General features: G+C 35.7%; 1 protein-coding gene across 3 annotated transcripts in view; it reads left to right on the top strand.

The window, feature by feature from the left end:
* Positions 1-22709, top strand: part of TTC7B (tetratricopeptide repeat domain 7B) — a 112420-nt gene that overhangs the window by 53196 nt on the left and 36515 nt on the right. For all 3 annotated transcript variants that reach the window (XM_008629702.2, XM_017728992.1, XM_017728991.1), the window contains 2 exons: positions 12491-12607; positions 16560-16657. In XM_008629702.2, the coding sequence (XP_008627924.1) occupies positions 12491-12607; positions 16560-16657 (215 nt within the window). The remainder of the gene's footprint in view (positions 1-12490; positions 12608-16559; positions 16658-22709) is intronic.

Below are 22709 nucleotides of genomic sequence, written 5' to 3'. Positions count from 1 at the left end.
ATTACAGTACTGATCTTTGTATTAATCTATGTATATATATTCATCATATGGGTCACCATAGTGGTTCTAAATTGTTGGTCCTGTCATATAAAACAGACTCTGTGTTAATACAGTGTACTGCATTACAGTGTATTGGTACAGGTCAGGGAATTTGAGAGGAATATCTTGGCAGTAGGAATCGCTATCAGATGTGGCAAAAAATGCTAAAGAATCCAAGGTGAAATAGTTACATGTATCTCAAGAAAGTCTTTTAGAGTCTCGTTTTTAGTGCTGTCAAGTTCCCAGAGAAGTCGAAAATATGATTGAGATTTCTTGTCTGCTCTCTGCAATTGATACTGACAGCCAGACAGGCACATCTGGTCAATAATATAAATTTGGATTGATTCCGTCGTGTAACTGGGTTATTTTTGCAAGGATTTATCAGCTTTTGAAAACTATATGTGGTGCTCTTGAAATGGTTGACAATGTGTACGTGCGTATATATAAAATACAAAACACAACTTCTTTGTGTATTGCTGAGTCTGTTTTCTTATTTTGTGACTTTTGTAAACAATATAGTCTCTACTAGGTATTTCCTAGTAGACTGGAAAGAGATCCTTTTGTGTTCCTCTACAGCTTGCTAATTTTTAGATACACTGAAACATATGATTATTTGCCTGTGGTGCTTTATTTGGTTTTGTAAACCCTTCAGATACCTTTATGCTTTATCTTTCTGTTATGTCTGCAACCCAGTAAACTAAATACTACAAGAGTTCTCTTGGTATTCTCTGTATTTCTGCCAGGATCCATTACCCCAGCTTTATGCAAATTGAAACAGCATAGTAAATCCCTGTACTTGGAAATATTAAAGCATAGTGCTTGTGATTTATATTATTCCCTGTTTCTTTCATTTCTTGTGCATTATTCCTATCTGCATACCTCTATATGCTGTAATTGCATTGCTGCACTGTGCTGTTCTTGCTCTCTTCACAGCTGTATGTTCTTTTTGTTATGCATTTCTTTAAAAAGAATCTATGTTTTCACAAGTTTATTACTTATTATTTGTAAAATGCCAGAGGTTGCAAGGAACTCATAGGCTACACCATGAATCACACAGAAAAGTCGCTACTTTCCAGAACTCTTCTGTTGTAATCAATTAGTAAGCATGTTGTCTGTCAGTTTTTGACATTTGGAAACCTGGTGCATTACTAGAGTTCATGTTCAATATTTGAAGCTTACAGCAAGCGTACGTTTGGATGTGCAATTAATATTAACCTTCCTGCACTATGAAGGTAGAGATTTGGCCAATCAGATCATGATTTTGCCCTGGGCATCTTAGGTCAATAAGTAGAAAGAAATTCCTCAGAGCCAAAGAATTCTGTCCCATCGTTATCTAAAGGAGTGGAAGGAAGGAGCAAACACATTGGGCTGTTAGCAGCAAGGTATAGCTTTTTCTTTGAATAGAGAGTTGATTGTTCCTCCTGTATTCATTATATTGGCAGCATAAATGTGCAGTTTCCTCTGACATCTGAATAGGTATTGGGAAAACTATTGGCAAAAATCAAAGAAACCTCTAAAGTTGAAATAGATATGTAGCTATGTTTTTTTAGAAATAATAAAAAAGGAAGTTGTTTACTGAATATTTATAGCACTATTGTTTCAAACTTTTTTTAAGCTTAAATTGCTAGGTTGTAGCCACTCTACTTACAAAGAAATCATCTGTATGAATAAAATCAATCTCCTTCTAAATGCTAGCTAATCTTTGAAGCCTCCTGCAGTCTGAGCATGCTTTAATCCAGGGACAAAAAGATCTCTAGACAAGAGATTACTGAACAGATTAAGATACTGAAAAGATTATGAATACTGTACTCAGTATGAATACTGAGATGGGTGGGAATAAGATGCCAGCACCAAAAACCTGAATAGTTAATCTCAATCAGGTGCTACTGTGTTCAAATTAATTTAAAGTTAAGGTTTTTCTCCTTTCATTAGACAGCTTGTCCTAGTCATAGAAATGTAAGTTCAATTCTTCTCCAACTTGACAGGATTTGAACCCACAAATGAGGCAGCTCAGAGTCCTAACCATCAGACTATAAGGGCAACTGAGGGAGATGATCATTTTCTCCTCCTGTAACAGAAGCAGGGATGTGCTGCCCTGAATGCAAAGACACTAGGCAGGAAGGAGCCATAACATATTCTAAATTGCTAAAGTGCTTAGCTGTGAGGGGGCTTCAGGTCTCAGTTGCTTGGGTTTTCCTTGAGATTTATTTCTGTTAATCCAGTGATTTCCCTCTCTGAATGTGTAAGCAGTCCCAGAGGTGTGCATTTCAGTCTGAGGGTGTGTTCAAGGTGATGCAAGGTAACAGTGTTTGTGTTGCATTGGTTCATATTGGGCTTGTATATCTTGTTCAATATATATAATACATGTGCAAGTACCTGAGGAGCCTTATGTACAATATACCCTGTTTTTTTATCTGCTTGTTACAAGGAATTTATATCTTAGTGGTGTTTCAAATGATGTGAAATCTTGAAACCACACTTCTGTCTGTTTTTAATTCATGATTAGTCAAAAGTAGATTCTCAGTCAAGGGAGACAGAGTCAGGTTTCTTAGTGAAGTACTTGGGATATTGTTTTCTTAATCTTAACTGTTTGGGGTTCCCTTATTATTTCAAATGCTGGGACACTTAAAGACGAATGTAATGCCTACAATTAGCGTAATTAGGCAAAATCAGTAGTAAATTGCTAATTTTATGCTGAAAATTGGAACTGCAATGGATAGCAGCTGACAAGCTTTTAAAGTAGCAGAAGTAGGGAACAGCAGATGGGTTATTTGAGGAGTGCAAGCATGTTATTTTAATGTTAAGTACACTCAAAAAGGAAAGACATATGGTAACAGGTTTGAAGACAACTGAAGACTTAGTTCACAGTTTAAACATTTACATTTCTTGAAGTGTGATGGAATTTTTTTTTTCTTCCAAGAATATTTCACAGAAGCATGAGGCCAATATGTCATTCCTCTGAAAACTATTAAATCTTTTCCTTCCTGACCCTCAAGGGCTCTTTTGAGCTACATTAGATTTCCCAGAATCACAGGGCCTTTTAACATTCCTCTCAGTTCAGTGTGTAACAAACTTGTTTCCTCCTTGGAGATGTCCAGGTAAGCATAAAAAAAGAACTGGTTAGTACAGGCAGTGTAGGATGATACATATACAATGGTGTTTTGTGGGACAGGAAGATATTTATCAACTAAAGGAAACAGACTACCCTATTCTGCTTTCCCAATGTCAGCTGTAGTTGCACTGCAGTATGTGGTGCTGGTAAAACTTTGTGGGGATTTTTCCTTGATAAATAGAGCCCTGGAAATTATTTGAGGAAAGGATGGTAATATAAGTTTGGACAAGAAGTAGTGATTTGCTATGCTTGCCAAAGTCTTTCAGGTTTGTATATGCATTCTTGTCAACATTTTACAACGTGCATTTTCAAATCCATTCCATTTTGATCCTGTTTATTTTGGGAGTTAAATGAATCAGTTCTCAGGAATGATTTTTCTGTAAGTCATGAAAGACAGTTTAGTTTGCTTGTGTTTTTTGGTTTTTTTTTTTATTCTGTGTTCTTCTACCTCACTCCCTCATCCCCCTTCCCCTTTGGTTGTTGTTACATGCTTTTACTGAATGGTCCATTAAAAAAGACACTGCTGATAGGTAGATATTACTTTATATAACAAATTGGTCATTGGCCTCAGGGTCTTATCCCTGACTTATGTTTGCTAGGCTGTAGATTCTTTGAAACTTGATTGAAAGAGTCCCAGTTTGGGTCATGAGCCGGCTGCTGCAGGGAATTCAAGGCATGCAAACAAAAAGTTTTCAAGTATAACTAATTTGTTCTGGCTTTAGTCAGAAACTATCTTCATTATACTTTAGAGATTTACATTTTCTTAAGGACATCGAGTTCATAATATGGAATACAGTATACAAACACTGCACCAAAAATCACAGGTCTGACTGCTTTGGGAACAAATATATGGGGAACAGTAGGGTGCGAGGAAGTCCATCTAATGGACACCAAATATACCTATTCATGATTTTCAGAAAATTGCATTATTTTGGGGCTTGAGGGCTGGTTTTGTTTCTTCTTTTGCTTTTTTGAGAGTCATGCTTCAAATAGCAATCTGAACAGCCTATTTTTACTTCATCCATGTTTCTGTGTGTGTATGGAATTTCCAGTACTTGGGATCTCTGTGGCTGGAGTTGGAGAATGTTTGGTGATTGATTGAGAAACAGTTTAGGATGCTTTTTTTTTATTAAGTTGAATGCTTTCCTGGAGTTTTTATAAAAACTAGATTTGATTGTTTGACCTCCTGTTGCCAGTGTTGGACTTTGAGTGATTTCAAGGTACTTAAAAATGATGACTTCTCATGTTTTATAATTAACTCTTTATGTCTCTCCTGATAATAGAACTCTCCTTGAGTACTGAAAATGGAGTAGACTGACTGTGCAGTGGTTCACTTTGCAATTGCAGCAGACACCTCTCTAAGTTTCTTTCTGTACTTTGATTATCATGGTTGCATCTAAGATCACTGAATGTGTAAATACATCCTTTACAAAATTACATGTCTTTCATAGTCTGTCTAGTTTCATGTTGTCATTCCCCCTGTAGGTTAAATTTTTCAATTGTGTCGTTTTGTGTTTTGGTAATGAGGCAGGTATTTGGGAATTGAATAATGTGAAGCTGTAAGCTTTCTACAGCATGTGTGAAAGGGACAGCTGTCAAAACTGGATGCTTGAATTTATAGTTTGCAGCCAGGATGATCAATTCTTAACCCCCCAACTGTCTTTATATTAGAAGTTCCTAAATTTACTTTACTTTTTATATTAATATAGGTTTAGCTAAAGCATACCTTCCAGAGGACTTCCAATCTTGATAAGAACACATCTAAACCTGGAGAAACCATTGCAGCATGTGGTAGCTCATTTCAGTGTTGGAGTTGCACTCTTCATTAAGACTGCATTTTTGGTTTTAATTTGAATTGATCCCTTATTGGTTCCTTTCCAGCCATTGGTTTTTATATCATAATTTGCTAAGCCCTCTGCAGTCCTGGTGACTTCATTCTCTTGATGGTAGTTTCTGTAATGAGACCACCTCCCAATGTCCTTTCTGATAAGAATGTCACTCTACTTGCTGGCAGTAAGGGCATATTCTCCACCCTTTCAGTTATTCCTTGCACTGTAGCCAGTTTTATCACAGGTGAACGAGAACTGCAGAAAATATTTCAATATCATTTATTACTTCATTATACAAGAAGCACCTGCATCATGTCTCCTCAAAAGGGCTGTGTTAATTATTTTGAGCATAATTGCTTCACTGGGGACTTCTATTCAACTTCCTGTTTGCTGGCATTCTTATTTGCTTCTTGGTTAGTTATTTTTATGACGTGTTTCCACATATAGATTGCAAAGGCTTTATTTGTTCCAATAGCTATGTATTTAATCTTTAAAAAGATATTTGGCATGACAGCTATTAAGCTGTACTGCTGAACAGTTTCTTGAGGAAGTTTCCTACTGTGTTTTATAAGGATCTTTTCATTAGGAGGGTGTATTACATGTAAATTAGAGTCCTGTTGGATTTAATTGAAATTCTCAAGTGAGGAATTTTAAGGCAATCAGCCCTACGTTCTCCTTCTAAAAGAAGCTACCAACTTGCAGACAGTAAACTATTGTCAAAATCTGGATTGTGAATGAGATAAACACTGGGAACTTCAGGGTTTTCTTCTAATTTTAACCTTTTTCTTCTAAACCATTTATTTCTGAGTCATTACAAGATTTTTAGAAGGGCACGTGCTCACAGCATGTGCTGACACAGAGAAAACTGACGGTGCCAAGGGTTGGCTTCCCTCCTACTTCCTAATTTCTTATGTTTCCTGTCAGTCATCAGTTTTCCCTGTATGTAATTGTTGAGTGCAAGGAGTGACTTGCTAATGCTTTATCTAGGAAAGGTCAATAGATGTAGATTCTTGCAAATAATCAATTTTGAATAATAATTGCTCCACCTTAATTTTGTGCATTCTATGTACAACTTTCCCACTTCAATTATTCTGTGGGGTCTCATAGTTAACCTGATTTAATTTGCACAAGCAGTTGACACTATGACAGTTTGTTACAGAAATGAGATCAAACAGTATGAAGTATGCATGTGAATGTAAGTCCTGCATCACCGTATTTATTTTTTCCCTTAAATTCAGATCATATGAAAAGAAGTCTACACTGTCTGTTAAAAAAGAGTTTATTTTCAGAGTCCAGTATCTTTAGCATTACATTCTGCATCGTCCTTTCTGTGATTCTTTTCTTAGTGCAGAATTATTGTCAAACTAATTAGTCTAAGATTTTGCAAGTCATCTGATTAGACTTGGTGGGTTTTTTTCTTGGGGGGGGGCGTTGTTTGTTTGATAGTTTTTGTGGGGATTGGTTTTGTTTGGGGTTTGGTTTTCTTTTTTGATATAGTGCTTGGTTTTAAAACCAGAACAACTTCTTTTGAATTCTTCTAGCATTCTAGGATTTAAAGTTGTGAGATATATCAAATAAGCACTTAAATGTGAAAAATGAAATATTATATAACTCCACATAGAATTGGTATTTTTCACCTTTCTTTTACGGTCTCATAAGTAACAGGCTGTATATCAGAATTGATTATATAAAGTTTATTATTGTACTTAAGCTATTGTAGAAATGGATGTGGTTTTCTGGGAGATCAAGCTGTTTGTTTGATACTTTGTGTGGTTTTTTTCTTGGTTGTACCCATATTTATGGGACTCCCAGTATATTAATTATTTCCTAACATTTTTAATAATTGATTGTCATGTAAAAAATACTGTTAGCTGAAGTTACTCTTAGCAAACTCTTAAATTATTCAAAAAGGTTCTCTTAAAACTTAGTAAGTTTACTCCAAGTAGGTTAAACATAAACCAAAGTAGTTGCATTTTTAATCCTGCATTCCAAGCAAGCAGATTTGATGCATCCTTTTAAATTTTATTTTCCTAGGGGGGTTCTTAGGTTTCTCAGCAAGGCTTTCGGTACTTTACACTATAATTTTCAATGCACATACTTTTAAGTGTTACGTACAGCTCTTTCTTATGTTCTTCAAGTCCTGAACAATGTAAATAATTTATATAATAAGAGAATAATAATGAAGTTTGCTTCCAACACTGACTGAAAATAGAGCAGTCTGAACAGTTTTGATCAGGATATGGGGATATGCACCCTTCAGAAGAAGTCTAGTGGAACTGTAAGTTTCCTGTAGGATGTTACTTAGTCTGAGAGACATTAGGGAGATTCCTGATTACTACTGCATTGAGTGACAGTGCTATAGCAGGCAGGTCTGGGGGAAGAATCATAGATAATGTGTCATGTTGCTAGATTTGAAGAAAGGATCACAGAATGTAAGGCAGGGGTCATCCATGCAGTAGTGTATGAAATAGAGATACCCAACTATGTCTGATCCAAGCCATTGCACTCTTATGGTGCACAGCAACTTGTGGAAATTGCTAACTTGATCCCAAAAGAAAAACAGCTGATTTTAAAATGATGCTTGAGGTGAGCAATACCTGTTCACTGAAAGAACTAAGAGTTCTCAATATTAATAGTGTGACTTGTCACATAGCAGAGCTCAGTCTTCCATACTTCAAATTTTTGCTTCATTCAACCGGTTAGAAATACCTTCAAAAGCTTAAGCCAGTATTGGACAAATTAACTCCTCTTCATCTCCTGACGTAAGAGAGTTGCTATGGAAGGAAATTGGTGGTTGTAGCATATTCAAAAAGTGAAACGGGCTGGCTGAGAGTTAGGACAACAATTGTATTTTGGAGATTCCTAAGTTCTTTGCTACAAATTACACTGGTTGGCTGGTGGAGAAAGCTTCAGATCATGGACTAATAGATTAGTTTGCATCAATTAGGAAATAAAGCAGTAGCAAGAACCTTTGATGGCACAAGGCCCCATTATTACAGTTGTCCTGTCTGTAATACTTCTCATGAACTTATCAGTTATATTTTAAAAAGGTAGGTTATTTGCACCACCTCTTCTGTGGTCTATCCAAAACAAACTGTGAGGAAGCAGTCTTTTCTACAACTTAATTATAAATTAAAAGACCTAATTCCCACCCTTAGTGTTTTAATATTCTGAATGGCCTTTAGATATACTTGTTTTTGTGAAAACTATTTCCTCTAGATAAATGGTTCTTTTCCCTTCCTGCTGCTTGTCTCATCTGTATTTATAGAAAGAATTTGTACCTCTTCTTGGCTTTTTTTTCTGCTAGACTGACTAAGTGAAGTGTTTTTTGTACTCTGCAGCTTCCAGTCAATGGATCATCCTCACAGCCTTTCTCTGCAGCTGTTCCAATTTGAAATTCCTCAAGTGTGTTTTTAGCGGTTACAATGAGAATTATATGTAACATTCCAGGTGTGATCTCACTGGGATATGGTACAAGGGCACTGTGTCTTTCTCCTTCTGTTCCAATGAGTAGTCCCTGAATTGCATCTGGCCTCTTCACAGCTGTCTTACGTTGATGAGCCCAGCTATTAGGCAGCTCTGGTTTGGAATAACGGTTAGACAGGTTGTTTGGTACAATCTCTTTACGAAACTTGAACAGTAACCCTTTTATTCATTAATGGTGTTATCTAATGTTCCTACCCTCCTGACAAAAACATTGGCAGTATAGATGCTGTTCCCCAGTCATTCCAGAAGTGATATTTTCTTTAAAGTTTTTACTTTAGAAAGGACAATCCTATGTGTCACTGTTTCCATAATTCTGAGAAATGGATTATTTTTGACTGCATTAACTTTAGTCATTCTTAAAGTGTTCTTATTCTCCATTTGCCATAGTTTTCATATGTCAGACAACACAGGTAAAGATTATGGTGAAGGCTGGGGGTTCATTCCTGAATATTCTTAATCTTCATCCCTGTTTAGTAAACACATTTTCTTTTTTTTTCCTACTTTGAACAAAAAAGCCTTAAAAACCTATAATTTTAATGTATAATAATCTGTTCAGGTGTAGTTTAGCTTTGCTTTTTACTAATGTACATAAGATGCAGCTTTTTGTGTTGCTCTTTTGTCCCCTGCCTGTCCCCTGCTGTTCTTGATAGGATCTCTGCACATTTCTGATGTCTTACTTGCACAGTCTTATCAATGATTGGCTTGTCACACATAGAGTTTTACCCACTCAACTTGAGATGCAGATCCTTAAATGTTTGAGCATCTTTGTGCTAAACACCAGGCTTCTGCTGCATCTTGAATGTGTTTGCTAACCTTCACTGTCAAATTACTTGCTGCTGAAATTCAAAGACCTAGTTATAAACCCGTTTGGAATTTTTTATTCTTTATTTAAATAAAAATCCAGTAATATATGGATTAGGTTATGAGCAGCTGTTTTATAATGTCCTCATTAGTTAGTGAGAACAGTCTTCAAGTAATGGAGTCATTTGCTGCTTCAGTAGCTATTTCATAAATTTATCAGCTATTAGCTCCAAGAATAACTAAGTCTTTCCACTTAAGAGTTTGATTTGTTCTCCATTTTGTGTCTGGGTAATTAATCTCCTAAAATGATACAATTCACTTTATTTTTAGCAATGTTAAAGATCTGCATCCAGAGAAAACACTGATGGTAGAACAAATGCCCTATTAGTCTATCTTTGAAAGAACCTGTTTTACCTACTTCCCTTCCCCAAAGGATTTGACCCAAACAGATTTCTGTTCTTACCTGTTATATTTATTCCACATCTCTGACACACATTGTCCTATTCTTCATTTCTTTTTTGAATACTGTCTATTTCTCAGTACTTGTATTCTTAGTAGAGTGCTGTTCCACCATGTCAAGGTTACTCTGGCACCATGTGCCAGTAATTTAAACTTCTGACTCTCAAACAGAAAACAGATAATTAGTGATGCTCATAAAATGTACAGCTTTATTTTCATCATCTTATCATTTGGTAGTTTTTATCTGTTCTTCATCATTTTAGTAGAGTATCAAAGCTTCTTCTAATGTTTAAAATTCTCTGTATCTGTTATGCAGGCTGTGTTCCAGAAGAGCTGTTTTCACAGATGCTTGAAGCTGACCTTTCAGAAAATCTTATTTCAGATAACCTACCTCTTGGTTTCTAAAACCTTTCTGGTAATACTTGTCCCTGAGCTGCTCATACCTCCAGCCATGTTTCAAGGGAACTTGAAAAAATTAAGTTAATTTGGGAGACCTGTTTGTCACATAGTGTTCCTTCTTTCTGTTGCCTCCTTCCTCTTCCATTCCTTCCCCTATTTGTCAAGTATGAGTAGTTGGCAGGTTTTCATTTTATTATTAACCTCCCATTTCAGTTTTCTGAGGTGTCTTCATTCTTTTAAGATTTATAGTCCAAATATTTCTCGGATCCAGGGAAGTTGCTTTTGTGGCTTTATAAATGCAACCTTTTCTACTCAAAAGATTATTTTTGCTGTAGTGTGGATAATCCCACACCAGTGTACTTTATTTATTAGATGCAATTTCCTAGCCTTTCTTTATTAGAATTGTGAATATTTTTCCATCATACTTTGTTTGTTGTTTGTATTTTGGAAAATGTGCAAACACCCAGTCCAGACTGCCACAATGCGCAAGAAACAGGAATGATGTTGCAACGTGTACTAAGTACATCCAAAAGCAACAAACTGATGTGTTGCTTTCATTCTTGTGCAGATATTTGTCTTCTGCTGTCTTGACATTGAATCCTACACTAGTAGCCCAGGTTCCAACATTTTTGTTACACAGACTCCTGTTATTTTGTACATGTATTTTTAAGTAATTTCTTAATAACCAAATCCCCTCCCTTTCTATTCCCTGCTCCATTTTTCCTTTTAAATCTTGCTTGCTGAATCTTAGCATTTTACTGACCCTGTGCCTTCCCTCTGCTACAAAATTCCTGAAACTCTTAAATGCTTGAATGCTATTAATGGAAATTCAGTCTATCTGTAAACTCTACATAATAAGGTGTATATGTTATGATTATTGACTCTAGAATAACTTGCAAATTCAGTGCTTCTGAATTGATTATGTTCCATAACTTTTGTAAAATGCTTTATGATCACAAATTTTAAGAAATTGAACTTCTATAAGCTCTTCAAACTGTCAGATGTACTATCTCACATACAGATAAGCAGGAAAGGGTTTGTATGAGATAGGTTCCTGTGATTTTGGTTTCAGGTTTTGATGCCTAGGTCTTGCTGTTTGGGTGCACATGTATTAAGGACAGAATAGACGAGGGGAGTGTGAAGGAAGGAGGTTGTTATTTGTCATTTTTCCTTCTCTTTTCAGTAAAATGATGGACAGACCTGGGCATGTTTTTCTTTCAGTGATATAGTCACTGTTAAACAAATATCTAGAGAGGACATCTCTGCCAAATGAAACACAGCTTTAAATTATCCATATAGTTCCCTGTATACTCAAATCCAATTTACTGATAGGAAGAAAGCTAAACTAGTGTAACTGATTACTCTTCTCTTCATTCTTACAAGATACCAAGTGAGACTCCATATGACCTTATGTACCTGGCAGATGCTCTTTGCTCATTTTCTTAAGCTAACTCAGTGACCTGCCTTTTGTTTCTTCTCAGTCCCACAACACACATGTTACACACTTAAGGTTGTGTGATTCAGTTTTAGATTTCCATGCTGGGTAGTTTCTGCCAAGGATGTTCAGTGCAATGCTAAGGATTTAACTACTGTAACTCGATGTAGTTTCTTATTCTTGAGAAAACTCTGCACTTTTCAGTTACTATTAGCAGCCTCCAAGTTTGTATTTGGGATAAGAAACTTCTGAGCTTTCACACATACCCACCCGCTACACCCTTCTCAGTCTTCCCACGCAAACCATATGAGCAATCATATAAATTTTTCACTTAGTATGATTAAGGTTGCAGTGGAATAAAACACCAAAGTACACCTGGGTTTTAAAACAGAAAGTAGGCTAACAGTTTTATATGCATGCTCTTCCTCTGCTTTGTGTTCTTTAATCTGGGATTTTACTAAAAATTGCTTTTCAGTTAGTATTTTTCTAGTGTATTATCTGTTCCTAGGTGCTGTGACTCCTATAAATGTGCCTACCAATGGACTAGTTCCTTTATTGTCACACTATTTATATTCTTTAAGTAACTAGGAAGGTGTCTAGGTTAATCTTTGTGGAAAACCTACAACTTGATCCATCCTGTGGAATCCTGGGGTACTGCTAATATCAATAAGCTACGTTGTCTTGAAACGTTTTTTTTAATTAAAAAAAATCCTGTCAACTATTGTTTCTGTCCAGTTGAAAGGCATCTTGTAAAAAGCACTGTTACTCTGATGGCATTAGATATTTATCATAATTACTTCATTAAACTATTACTTAAATTATTACTGTATTTGAAGTTATGTTTTCTCCAGTTTGGTGTGATGCTGACTGTCTTTAAAAATGTTTTTCTTGAATTGTAATCTCTTTTAATTTCCCTTTCCTTTTCACTAGATTACTGTTTACAAAAGTCAAATTGGAGTCCCTGTGCAGAGGCCCAGATGAAGCACTCCTTACCTGTAAACACATGCTCCAGATATGGAAATCCTGCTACAATCTAACTAACCCAAGGTAAGATGCTGTAGAGTGCTGGGCTGCTCACTACCTTGCTAAGTAGCTTTTCAGGGCAATATTAGGTCAGCAGTCCTGCATTTACCTGTTTTGGTATTTCATATGAACAAACTAATCCCTGGGGTATCGGGAGACTGACTTGCAAAGACATCAGTTGATGGTCATGTGGAACTACCCAGGCTTCCACGAAGTAAGGTATGCCAAAGCTACTAAATTCTGCAGCGATAAAGGCTGGTTACACAGGTTGGGTAACCCATCCATTCTCAATGTACTGGTATGGTCTTGTTTCGTTTCCTGATCAGGGTTTTAGTCTTTTATATTGTCTAGGAGAGAGATTGCTGTAGTAGGAATTTAGTTCAAGGACTTTCAAAAATAATATGAAAGAGGACAAGACATTAATTAAAACCATAGAAGCATCAGGGATCACATGTGGGTAGATATGATGTGCTTGCATAGTCAGCATGGCTGTCTTTTAAAGGGAGGTCTTGTTCATGAACCTATTTCGGTTCTTCAGGGGCATTAACAAGTACATAGATAAGTTCTTACAGTCCCGTTTGGGTTTCCAAAATGCTTTTGTGAAGGTCCTTTGCTATGTATGTTTAGATAAGCTGTGAAACAAATGGGAAGGCTATTTAGCAGGAATCCATGCTGGTACTATTCAACATGTTTATCAAATACCTGGAGAAGGAGACAAGCAGAATTTCCTGCTGTCTGGTCGTTTGAAGGGTTGACAGCTTCTGGAGAAGAGATGCTGCAGCAGAAAGGCTTTGTACCAGGTGACATTAGATACCTATGCAGCAGTATGGTGAATATGCAGTTTTTGCTGTACTTCGATTCCAGTCATGTAAACACAGGCATCTCTTTAAGAAGATTGACAGAGTTGACCTAATGGCAGAAGAGGGAGAACTGCTTCTCTCCTTAGGGAGCTAGTGAGCATTCAGAGCAGCAAAGTTTGGAGGGTGTGGCAGGAGAAGGCTGGGAAGGCACCTGAGTCAGTCACAGCATATTGAGAGACCCTGACACTGCATTGTGGAGCAGGGAGCATCACTCAGGTTACACAAAGCAAGTATGTCAGCAGCCAGAAAGGTTTGAGCTCAATCTTTTCACTGAATGAGGAGTAGGGGCCAGGGAGAAAATTTCTCTTCTAACTTAGTGGGTGGTGCTTTATTTTATTTAGCTGGTTGTGTGTGTGGGCAGGCAGGGTTAAGAGTTTAGTGTCTGAATGCTGTACTTTGCAGAATAGCTACAGTTTCTGTGCAAGCCTAATTTCAGACTGGCTTTGCATGTACTCCAACACAACTTTTCACCTTCCATCTCTGCTGTTATATCCTTTACACAGATCAGGGCTCTCATCATAGCTTGTCATTACTGTGTTGTTGTTCTTGTTCTTGTGCTAAGAGCTACTGTGCCCTGTTAAACACACATTAAGTAATGCCTCCTTCAGACATCAGCAGTGACTGTGAAAACTTACTCTTGACTGTGTCAGCTTCAAACAGCAGTAGTTGATAACTCTCCTTGGCACCATTCTCCTTCAAGAACATCTAAGTGGAAAAATTAGTGAGGACTACCTTGCATCTTTTTTTTTTTTTTTTAAATACTGATTTTTTTAATCTCAACATCTAAGTCTTTTCTTGAAGTTAATGGCAGTGCATTAAGATCAAATTCAGATTGGAATGAACAGGACCTGTGGATAAGTGTCATGATGGAAGGAGACAGGTTTCCCAAATCACACATTCAGGGTTACATCAAGCAGTGAATAAAGAGACCTGAAATGTGACTGGGAGGTTCTATTCACACAGCTGCACTCCTCATGTACTGAAGAATGATGATGCAGGATTATTGTGAAAACTTTAATTTTTCAACTTTTGTAGTTTTAACACACGCTTCATTTTATTGCAAAGCACCATTTGAAAATTATGTCTGCCACTGGAAATAATTGAAGCCTTTTTAAAAAAAGTTCTTTAAGCCAGTAATAAAAGGTCTTTTAATAATTTTAAACCTATTTGTAATTTTATTTTTCAAAGATTTAAATATCTTTTATGCTTATTTGAAATATCTTTTTCTATTCTGATTTAGACTGAAAACTAATTTAGTGTATCATTTTCCCAATGAGAAAAGAATTTACTTTTTTGATAAGCTGTGGTTTATATTAAATATTTCTTCTGCAATTAATCAGATTTTGTGGGAACTTGGGTTCAGTGTCCCCAATAATGTTTTAATGATAAAAATAAATCACAAATACCTAGATATACCTTAAAATGGGCCAAATGCAATACTGTGCATTACCTTTGTTCAGTTGAGAGAGAACTTTTGTCTTTAATTGACATACAAACTTTTTTCTCATAACATGGTTAGTATGAATTTTAAAATTGTTTTGTGATGCAAGGCTTGGAAGATGTTTGCCTTTAGCCTACTGCTTAAAATGCATTAGAAAATAGTTGAATTCTTTCCCACTTCATGGTTTGCATTTGGAAAAGGAATAAACCACAGTGCCAGTGCTGTGCTTAGAAGATACTGATGGTAGGTCTGGCTCTACTTGTCAGCAACATTGGGCATGTGGTTGCATGTGGATTGAGGAAGTAATTACCACAGAAAATTCACACCAAGTGATGTAACAGCTATAGTTGATAGTGCATGTCCCAGAAAGTTCCCTTCTGTTTCCTGTAGATTTCTATAATGATGTCATTTTGTAAGGAAATAATGCAATAATGTTAGGATACCGCAAAATTTTAATTCTACCATTTTAGTAACAGCTCTACAAAGAGAGGATGTTGTATCACTGATTTTTGCAATAATTAAGAACTGTTGTAGAATTCTTGCTCTTCTCTCAATTCAAATTCAGAAGGAAGCAGTTGTAAAATTAAGGCAAATAGAGAGATGTGCTGAATTCCAGTCTAGCAGTTTAGATTAAAGTTTCTCAGGCTTTACTTTAAACTAGGAATTTCATACAGTTTTTTCTCTTCAGGGAGACTCAGATGAAAGTTTACACTCTGCTAAGTTGGGCTAGCAGTTCAATTGCTTTAAAACTTAATTACTTTTAAGTTTGTGGGGTGGTTTGGTTTCTTAATGAGGCTTTAAAGAAAATATTTATTGATAATGAATTGTACCAGACTTAACAATCCTAAAAATGAAATTACTGTACTAACCATAGAATGTTAAAGAAGAAATGCCCATGTATGCTTCCTTATACTTTGCTGACAATGTGTCTCAATTCTTGCCTCATATTAAGGAGAAAAAGTATTTAGTTCTTCAGTCCCTGTTCTTCTGCTGAATCTTTAATAGTAGTTCTAGGAGCAATTAGTTTTCCAGCAAGCATATCAACAAGAAGCCTGAGGGGCAGATACTGAGTTACAGCTAAAGTAGAAGTGCATTTGTCCACAAAAATCACTGCTGCTGCTTTGGCTCCTGAGATGTTAGAAATGTTCAAAATGTTTCTGCTATGCTGTTAGAATCAAATTCAACATTAGGCAGTTGATCTGCATGTGTGCATATATAAGAACAAAAAAAAAAAAATCACAAAACCAAAACAGCCCTTTATAACATCTTCACCTCAAATTAGATGTCCTGGCTTTAGTGTTTCTATTCAGTCTGGTGAAAGTGTGGATTTTCAACCTAACACCTTCTCAGCTTTCTGTAATAGATGTACTCCATATCATTTCTGTAGAGGTGTTAGTTATGAATCAAATTAAAAGCCAGTATTCCCTTTGTGGTTGTATTAATTATGAAAACAGAATTGCTGAAGTAAATAAGGATTTAATTTTGCTCAGCTTAATTCTGTTTTAATGCAACTGGCTTAATGCACTGTGAGTGGTTAGTGGTGCTTGGTACTAAATTTGGTCATAGCAGTAACTTTTATAGCAAGAACCTTTGTGGGAGTAGGGCAGCATGCAACTTGTATATCAGTATATAATTTTTTATTTTAATAGCTTACAATTTCTGTACTTCATTACAGTGATTCTGGACGTGGGAGCAGCTTGTTAGACAGAGCTATTGCCGATAGACGACAGCTTAATACAATTACATTACCAGATTTCAGTGATCCTGAAACAGGTAAGAACTGCACATCAACCATAAAATAGGTCAAATGATCTGGCCGTAGATAGATTTTGTGTTCGTTTTTTTTCCCCTGATTTTGCATAATGAAGTTATATTTTCATTATTGTCATATATGTGGAAATAGACATTGTGTAATATAATTTTTTTTTTCTTTTTTATTTATGAAGTACTTGCTGACCATGTTCTCTGTAAATTAAAATATCTATAGTTCTTGCTGAGCTTAGTAGCATTTCCTTATGCAAGGGCTAAAAATTAGTATGCTGAACTAGCCTACTTGCCAAAGTCCTGTGCTTTTTGGTCCATTCTGTATTTGCACCTTTTTGTTTAAAAGGTAAATAAAAAAACTTCAGAGAACTTTTAATCTCAAAAAAATATAAGATGTTAATTAGTTAAAATCTCAATTATATGTTAAAATATAATTACATGGGTGGGTAGGCTTACTGTGGGCATACTTTGACATAAGCAAAATTTGTTTATTGTAAATTATACATACTGTGATATTTTTATATACATATAAAAAATTGTGGTGCACAGTTGTGCTACATAAAAGCTAAGATTGTTACATGTGAGTAAATACTGACAATATATAATTTGCCTGTATTAATATATTCAGTTATCACAAGGCAAACTAATATACTTTAAACGTTATGCAATCAAAAAGCATGTGAGCCATGCATTCTGCAAAGATTGCAGAAGGAATTATCATAATGCTGCTAATTCCAAAAACTTTTTCCATATCTTACTTGTGTTCTAAATATTGAGAGTTTTCTTATTTCTTTTTAAAACCATAGAATGCTTTTCCTGGCACCTTTCAGGGGTGTATTTCTGCTCAATCACTCTTTGACACAAACAGCTTATGGGAAAATTTGCCAGCCTACGAATTTGAGTACACTTGACCCATAAATTAAGACACATTGAAATGTATAATGTCTTTGCTTAATATCAGAATAGTGCAGTAGAGAAAAATCCAATTTAGCTATTTAACTTCTGAATGTTAAAATTGGATTGAATGTTCACTCAATCTTGAATTTAAAGTAGTATTCTGTGCTTGCTATAGTGCAAGCAGTTTTGATTGCAAAGATCAGGTCACTTGATTTCAGAGAATAGCAGTATGATATAACAACGTGGAATCTTCTTTCTTCTTGTATAATTAAAATGGATAACATTATATCATTCTATGGTGATCATTCTATATTCTAGTCTGCCTAATTGTTTCTGTTTTAAGAACATAACTAGATTTTATAGGTTTCATATACATATATAGATAGACATAGCTATAGATAAAATTTTATGCCTTCAAAAAAGTGCTTGTTGTGGATGGGTGTTGTGAAAGGTTTTTTGTGGTGGTTTTTTGTTTGTTTCTTTTCCAGTGGGGGCATACAGCTCTTGATTTATACCTTCAGGGTGTCCTGTTTCATATCTGCCACATTGAGAGCACAGTGAATTGGTGCACTTTAAAGGCTGAATATTCCTCAATGCTTTTAAGTAAAGATGAAACCTCATTCAAAACAGTGAGCTTTTCAAGAAGCTTGCCTCAGATTCAAATCCTGCAGCCAATACCCTGATCAAAATAGGATCTCTGCATACATTCTGATTTTTCTAGCAGGTCCAAATTGTATTTTTTTCTGAATCTCAGCTGTGTTGTTAGAACTTAACTCTATTGTCAAGGAGAGCAAGATGGAAAATTAAAAATATGGGATCCCTTTTTGATTATTTATCTTATAAAAGGTAATTGTGGAGGATCAGTGGGCGGATGTCCCTTATGTTTTCTTTTTTTTTGATTGGGAGTTGGAGTTGATTTTGTTTGTTGGTGGGGTTTTGCTAATTGTTAATTTTAGCAAAAGAAACCTTGTTGCAATACTAGTACTCAATTTCTGGCAAGGACTAGAGCTTTGTTATCTACTGTTTCTATGTAATTATAGATACAAAAAATCTCCACATCCAGTATTCGTTCAGAATCCTTCATCAGAATATTATATAAACATTCTTTTTATAATTATAAAGGAGGAATTAAAAGATTATGGTACTATAAGAATCAAAGCAGTCAGGCTTGTCATAGTGTTTGAGAAAGCTTAAGCAGGCTGTCAATAAAATATTATTCACAATAGGTAGATGAGAGAAACTATAGATGGTCAAGATTTTAGACCTATATAGGGCTGAAAGAGCTCACCTGCAAAATCTGTGGATTCACAGGGTTTAGAAATGCAGAAGGAATTTGGCAAATAAGTAAACAAACGTTAAAGTGCAGGAAAGTTCTGGCTGAAAGTTGTCTTAGGATGGAAATGTTTGCTCCTCTGCTCGTTAAACTACCTTGTGTAGTGCTACATTGCGAGCACATTTATATGTGAATACATGTGAACATTTGGAAATTTTGCCCTTCATAGCTTTGCTTGCCATCTGTGATGATGATGATGATGATGATCCCCTTTGCCTGTCTAGTCTGAGTTCAGTCATCCAAGTACCAAGAAATGAGAGCTAAAATTCAAATTTGAAGTTTATGTAAAATCTTTCCAAAAAAATCTAGCTGCAGTGGATGTAAATTCATCTTATTCTTAGATGTATCAATTAAGCAGAATTTGACCTTTTAAAAGTATTAGAAACCTGCTTTATATGGAGTTCTTACCAATCCTGTAATAATTAAGTGATTCAAGTTTAAGTTTGTGTAGCCTTTGAAGTATCAAGAGTGTATTGTGGATTTCTTACATGGCTTCACTGTTGATTCTAATGTCCTGATCAATAACTATGTCAAATTTACTTTGTCTCCATTTCACTTGGCTTGCCATGACTGGCGTGCACTCATATTTGTATGTATCGATGAAGGAAATAAATGTAGAGGGGAAAAAAAAGGCCTTTGGTGAACCAATCAATCTCACAGGGAGACACACACATTTCATATCCAACAACAGGTAAAAATACGCAAATCTCTACAGACTCATTGGCTATTTGGTTAAGATAAATTGCAATCAATCTTTTTTAAAACTTTCTGTTCAGTTTAGTTGCTGTCCACTGACTTTATTATAAGAAGAAACAATATAACCTGAGTTTTAGATTTTGGCCTTTATTTCCCCTTAAATATATTTTTAAAATTTATGCATTTGGAACATAGGGGAAAAAAATCTTTAATTTGCTTTTTTAATCAAATTTAGTATGAAAGGAGAGCACATATAAATAAAGCGGTATTTTTTTGTTGTTTTTGCTTTCAGAAGTGACATTTATTTTACGTAGGAACCATTTTGATCTTACTGAATAGTGAAACAAATGCTTTGCATTTTTGGCATCCATGAGTCCATTAACCCTGTTGGATCTTTTTTCTTTCCTGTCCCCCCCCCACACTCCCTTATCATTCTCTTTGTTTCGCTTTTTAGCCTCTGATACTTCCTCATCTTCTCTCTCAAGAACAGAGTCTCCTCTCCAACTGTTTGTATCTTCTCATCTTCCTCATCCTCATCCTAAACCAGATACCTTTGTCTGGCCCCATGCAGCCTCTCCATACTGTGACCAAGTTCCTGAGCCCTGTTCACCTACTCGCTGTAAATTGGCTTTCTATTCCTGATGAGTGTGTTTGTGCTGTATTTTTCTGATAATCTTCATAGCTGATAAACCATGTTTAAATAGATTATGTTTCAACAGTGTCTGTGAAATCTGGCCTTTCAGCTGCTTTTCATTAAATACTGCATGGGTTTTAAGAGTTTCATCAGAGAAGACTGTTCTATTGATCCCAAAAGATGTAAAGTTACAGACACATTTAATACTCTGTTCTCATGAGTATTACAGAAAATTATAGGTGTTCAGTAAAAGAGATTATTGGTCAAGGCTGCTTTGTAGCATTTACTAATGTAAATTATTTCCAGTGCTGGCATCTTTTGCCTAACAAGACTGTCCCTGCCACAGAATCTCCTCTTACCTGGACTGTTTTTATTAATTTAATTTCAGAAAGCCTTTAACTAATTGCATCCAAAACATTCCCTGAAAATTCACATGAAGGAAACCATTGCCTAAGTATCAGTGTGTATCATAATGCAGGTAGGGCATATTGGTACGATTTGGAAGAAGCATTAGAGCAGTGAAAATCAGCATTCTGCTGTTTCAAGTCAAAAGCTATTCTGTTGTTAATTGAAATGATGCCAATTTAAACCAGCTGTAAGATCAATCCCCATGCTGTTTGAATACAAACTGTACAGCAATGCTGCCAGAGTAGTTCACGTGACAGGGTAAAATCAACAAAGCTTTTTAGCCATTTCTTTTTAACTCCTTTTAATTTCTGTTAAATTGCCGTTCACTCCTACATAGCACTGTTTTTGTCACTGAATTTACTATAATCTGATTTTAAGAAATTAATTTTGATACCTAGTCTTTAGACTGATTTCATGTCAAAGATATTAATTCCAACCAAAATGTAGCAAATAAATCTTTGCATATTAGCAAAAGTTCACTTGTTAAAATAGCTGACGTACATATGTAAGCCAGTAACTGGATATTAAGGAAAGTTCTGCCTTCAGATGCCAGGAAATCTGTGTCCTACCGAAGTTGAAGTCTAACTTTCTCACTGGCTGCTTTTACAGGTTTGGGTGTCGTTGAGTTGAACTTGCTCAGACCTATACTATAAAGAGTACATTCCAGTTAATTTTAAATTACTTGTTCTTGTTCTTTGCAAAGCTATAAGTTAATGAGAACCTACTCAAGAATGAAGGCGAACTGAAAGAATGATGAAGCCAAAGCACAGATTCCATTACGTGAAGCCCAAGTTTTGCATTTCCAAGCTACTGTGTCCTCAGGGAAAGGAGCTTCTACCATATGCATGAGAAGTAGCAGAACCATGAAAAAGAAAAAAGAAAGATACTGGAGTCCTTTGTATAGTGTCAATAATTAATGAAAGATAAAGCTGTCTGAGTAAGGAGCCATTTCCCTAGATGCCTATAGTATGTTAGTATAATTTAAGGGGCTGAAAATCTCATGTTCTATATCTTGCTCAATTCAGTTTTTTTTTCTGGTGAAAGAAGCCAAGGGCATTTTGTATTACAGACTTGACTTCCAATTTCTGTTGAACAGAAACATGATTTTAGAGGTGTAGCATCTTATTTAATTTTTTCATCTTTTGAAAACCTGATTTACGGTTTGAAGATTATCAGAAATCTTTTTGCTTTCTTAGAATTTTTGGCTTATATATATCTATATAACATTTTTTTTCTTCTTACTTTGGGTTTTAATTTGTGCTTTGATCTATCCAAAGGCAATCCATCAGATGCTTACTTTCATGGGGTTTACTCCCTTTTTTCAGTTTGTAAGTAGTATTCACTGTGCAGCTATATTCATTTCTCAAGGACTAAAATCACCTTTTCCTCTACCACAAAATGTAGACGTTTTGTCCATCAGTAGTTGAAGCTTGATAGTGTGTAAAGCAAGGCTGATGCTCTTTGCCCATTCAGTCATCCTAAGGGCTGTAATCTTACGAGACCTGAATGCACTCAACTAACACTTGCATTTAATAATTAAAGAGGCAGTATTCATTTCTAGAGGACTGCAAATAAAGATATATTAGGCAGGTCTTGTGTAACATAATGGCCAACTGCCAGTACATTGTATTAGAGAAGATATTATGCCACTGCTATTCCTAAAGAGGTACATTGATCCAGAATGCAGTATTGCAACTACTGTTGTGACTCATAATAAACTATTACTTTCTTTTGTGGTACAAGTTTTGCTTGTAAAATAAATGAAGAGTACGCTTTGAAATAATGAAATTATGAAAGCAAGCTAAATAAGAAAGAATGAGGAATATAGATTGTCTCGGTTTTGAAAGACAGGTGTCTGCTAAGGAAGGCAGAGGCCCCCCTTGAAGTGGCAGATATAACCCCTTTTCCCTCCAAGTTATTATATTTTGAAATCAAGAGCCTTTAGGCGAAGATGTGGGAAATAATAATAACAGTTCTTTACTATATATATGTATGTATATAACCAGTCAAACAAAAACAACAACAACTATGGCAGTAACAGCAATCACAAACCCAGTGCCAGCCTTCTCGGCTGTCAGGCTATTTCCCCTCGG

This window comes from Corvus brachyrhynchos, unplaced genomic scaffold, assembly GCF_000691975.1.
Source record: "Corvus brachyrhynchos isolate BGI_N302 unplaced genomic scaffold, ASM69197v1 scaffold1, whole genome shotgun sequence".
Taxonomy (NCBI): Eukaryota; Metazoa; Chordata; class Aves; order Passeriformes; family Corvidae; genus Corvus; species Corvus brachyrhynchos.
This window is presented reverse-complemented; position numbering and strand designations above follow the sequence as displayed.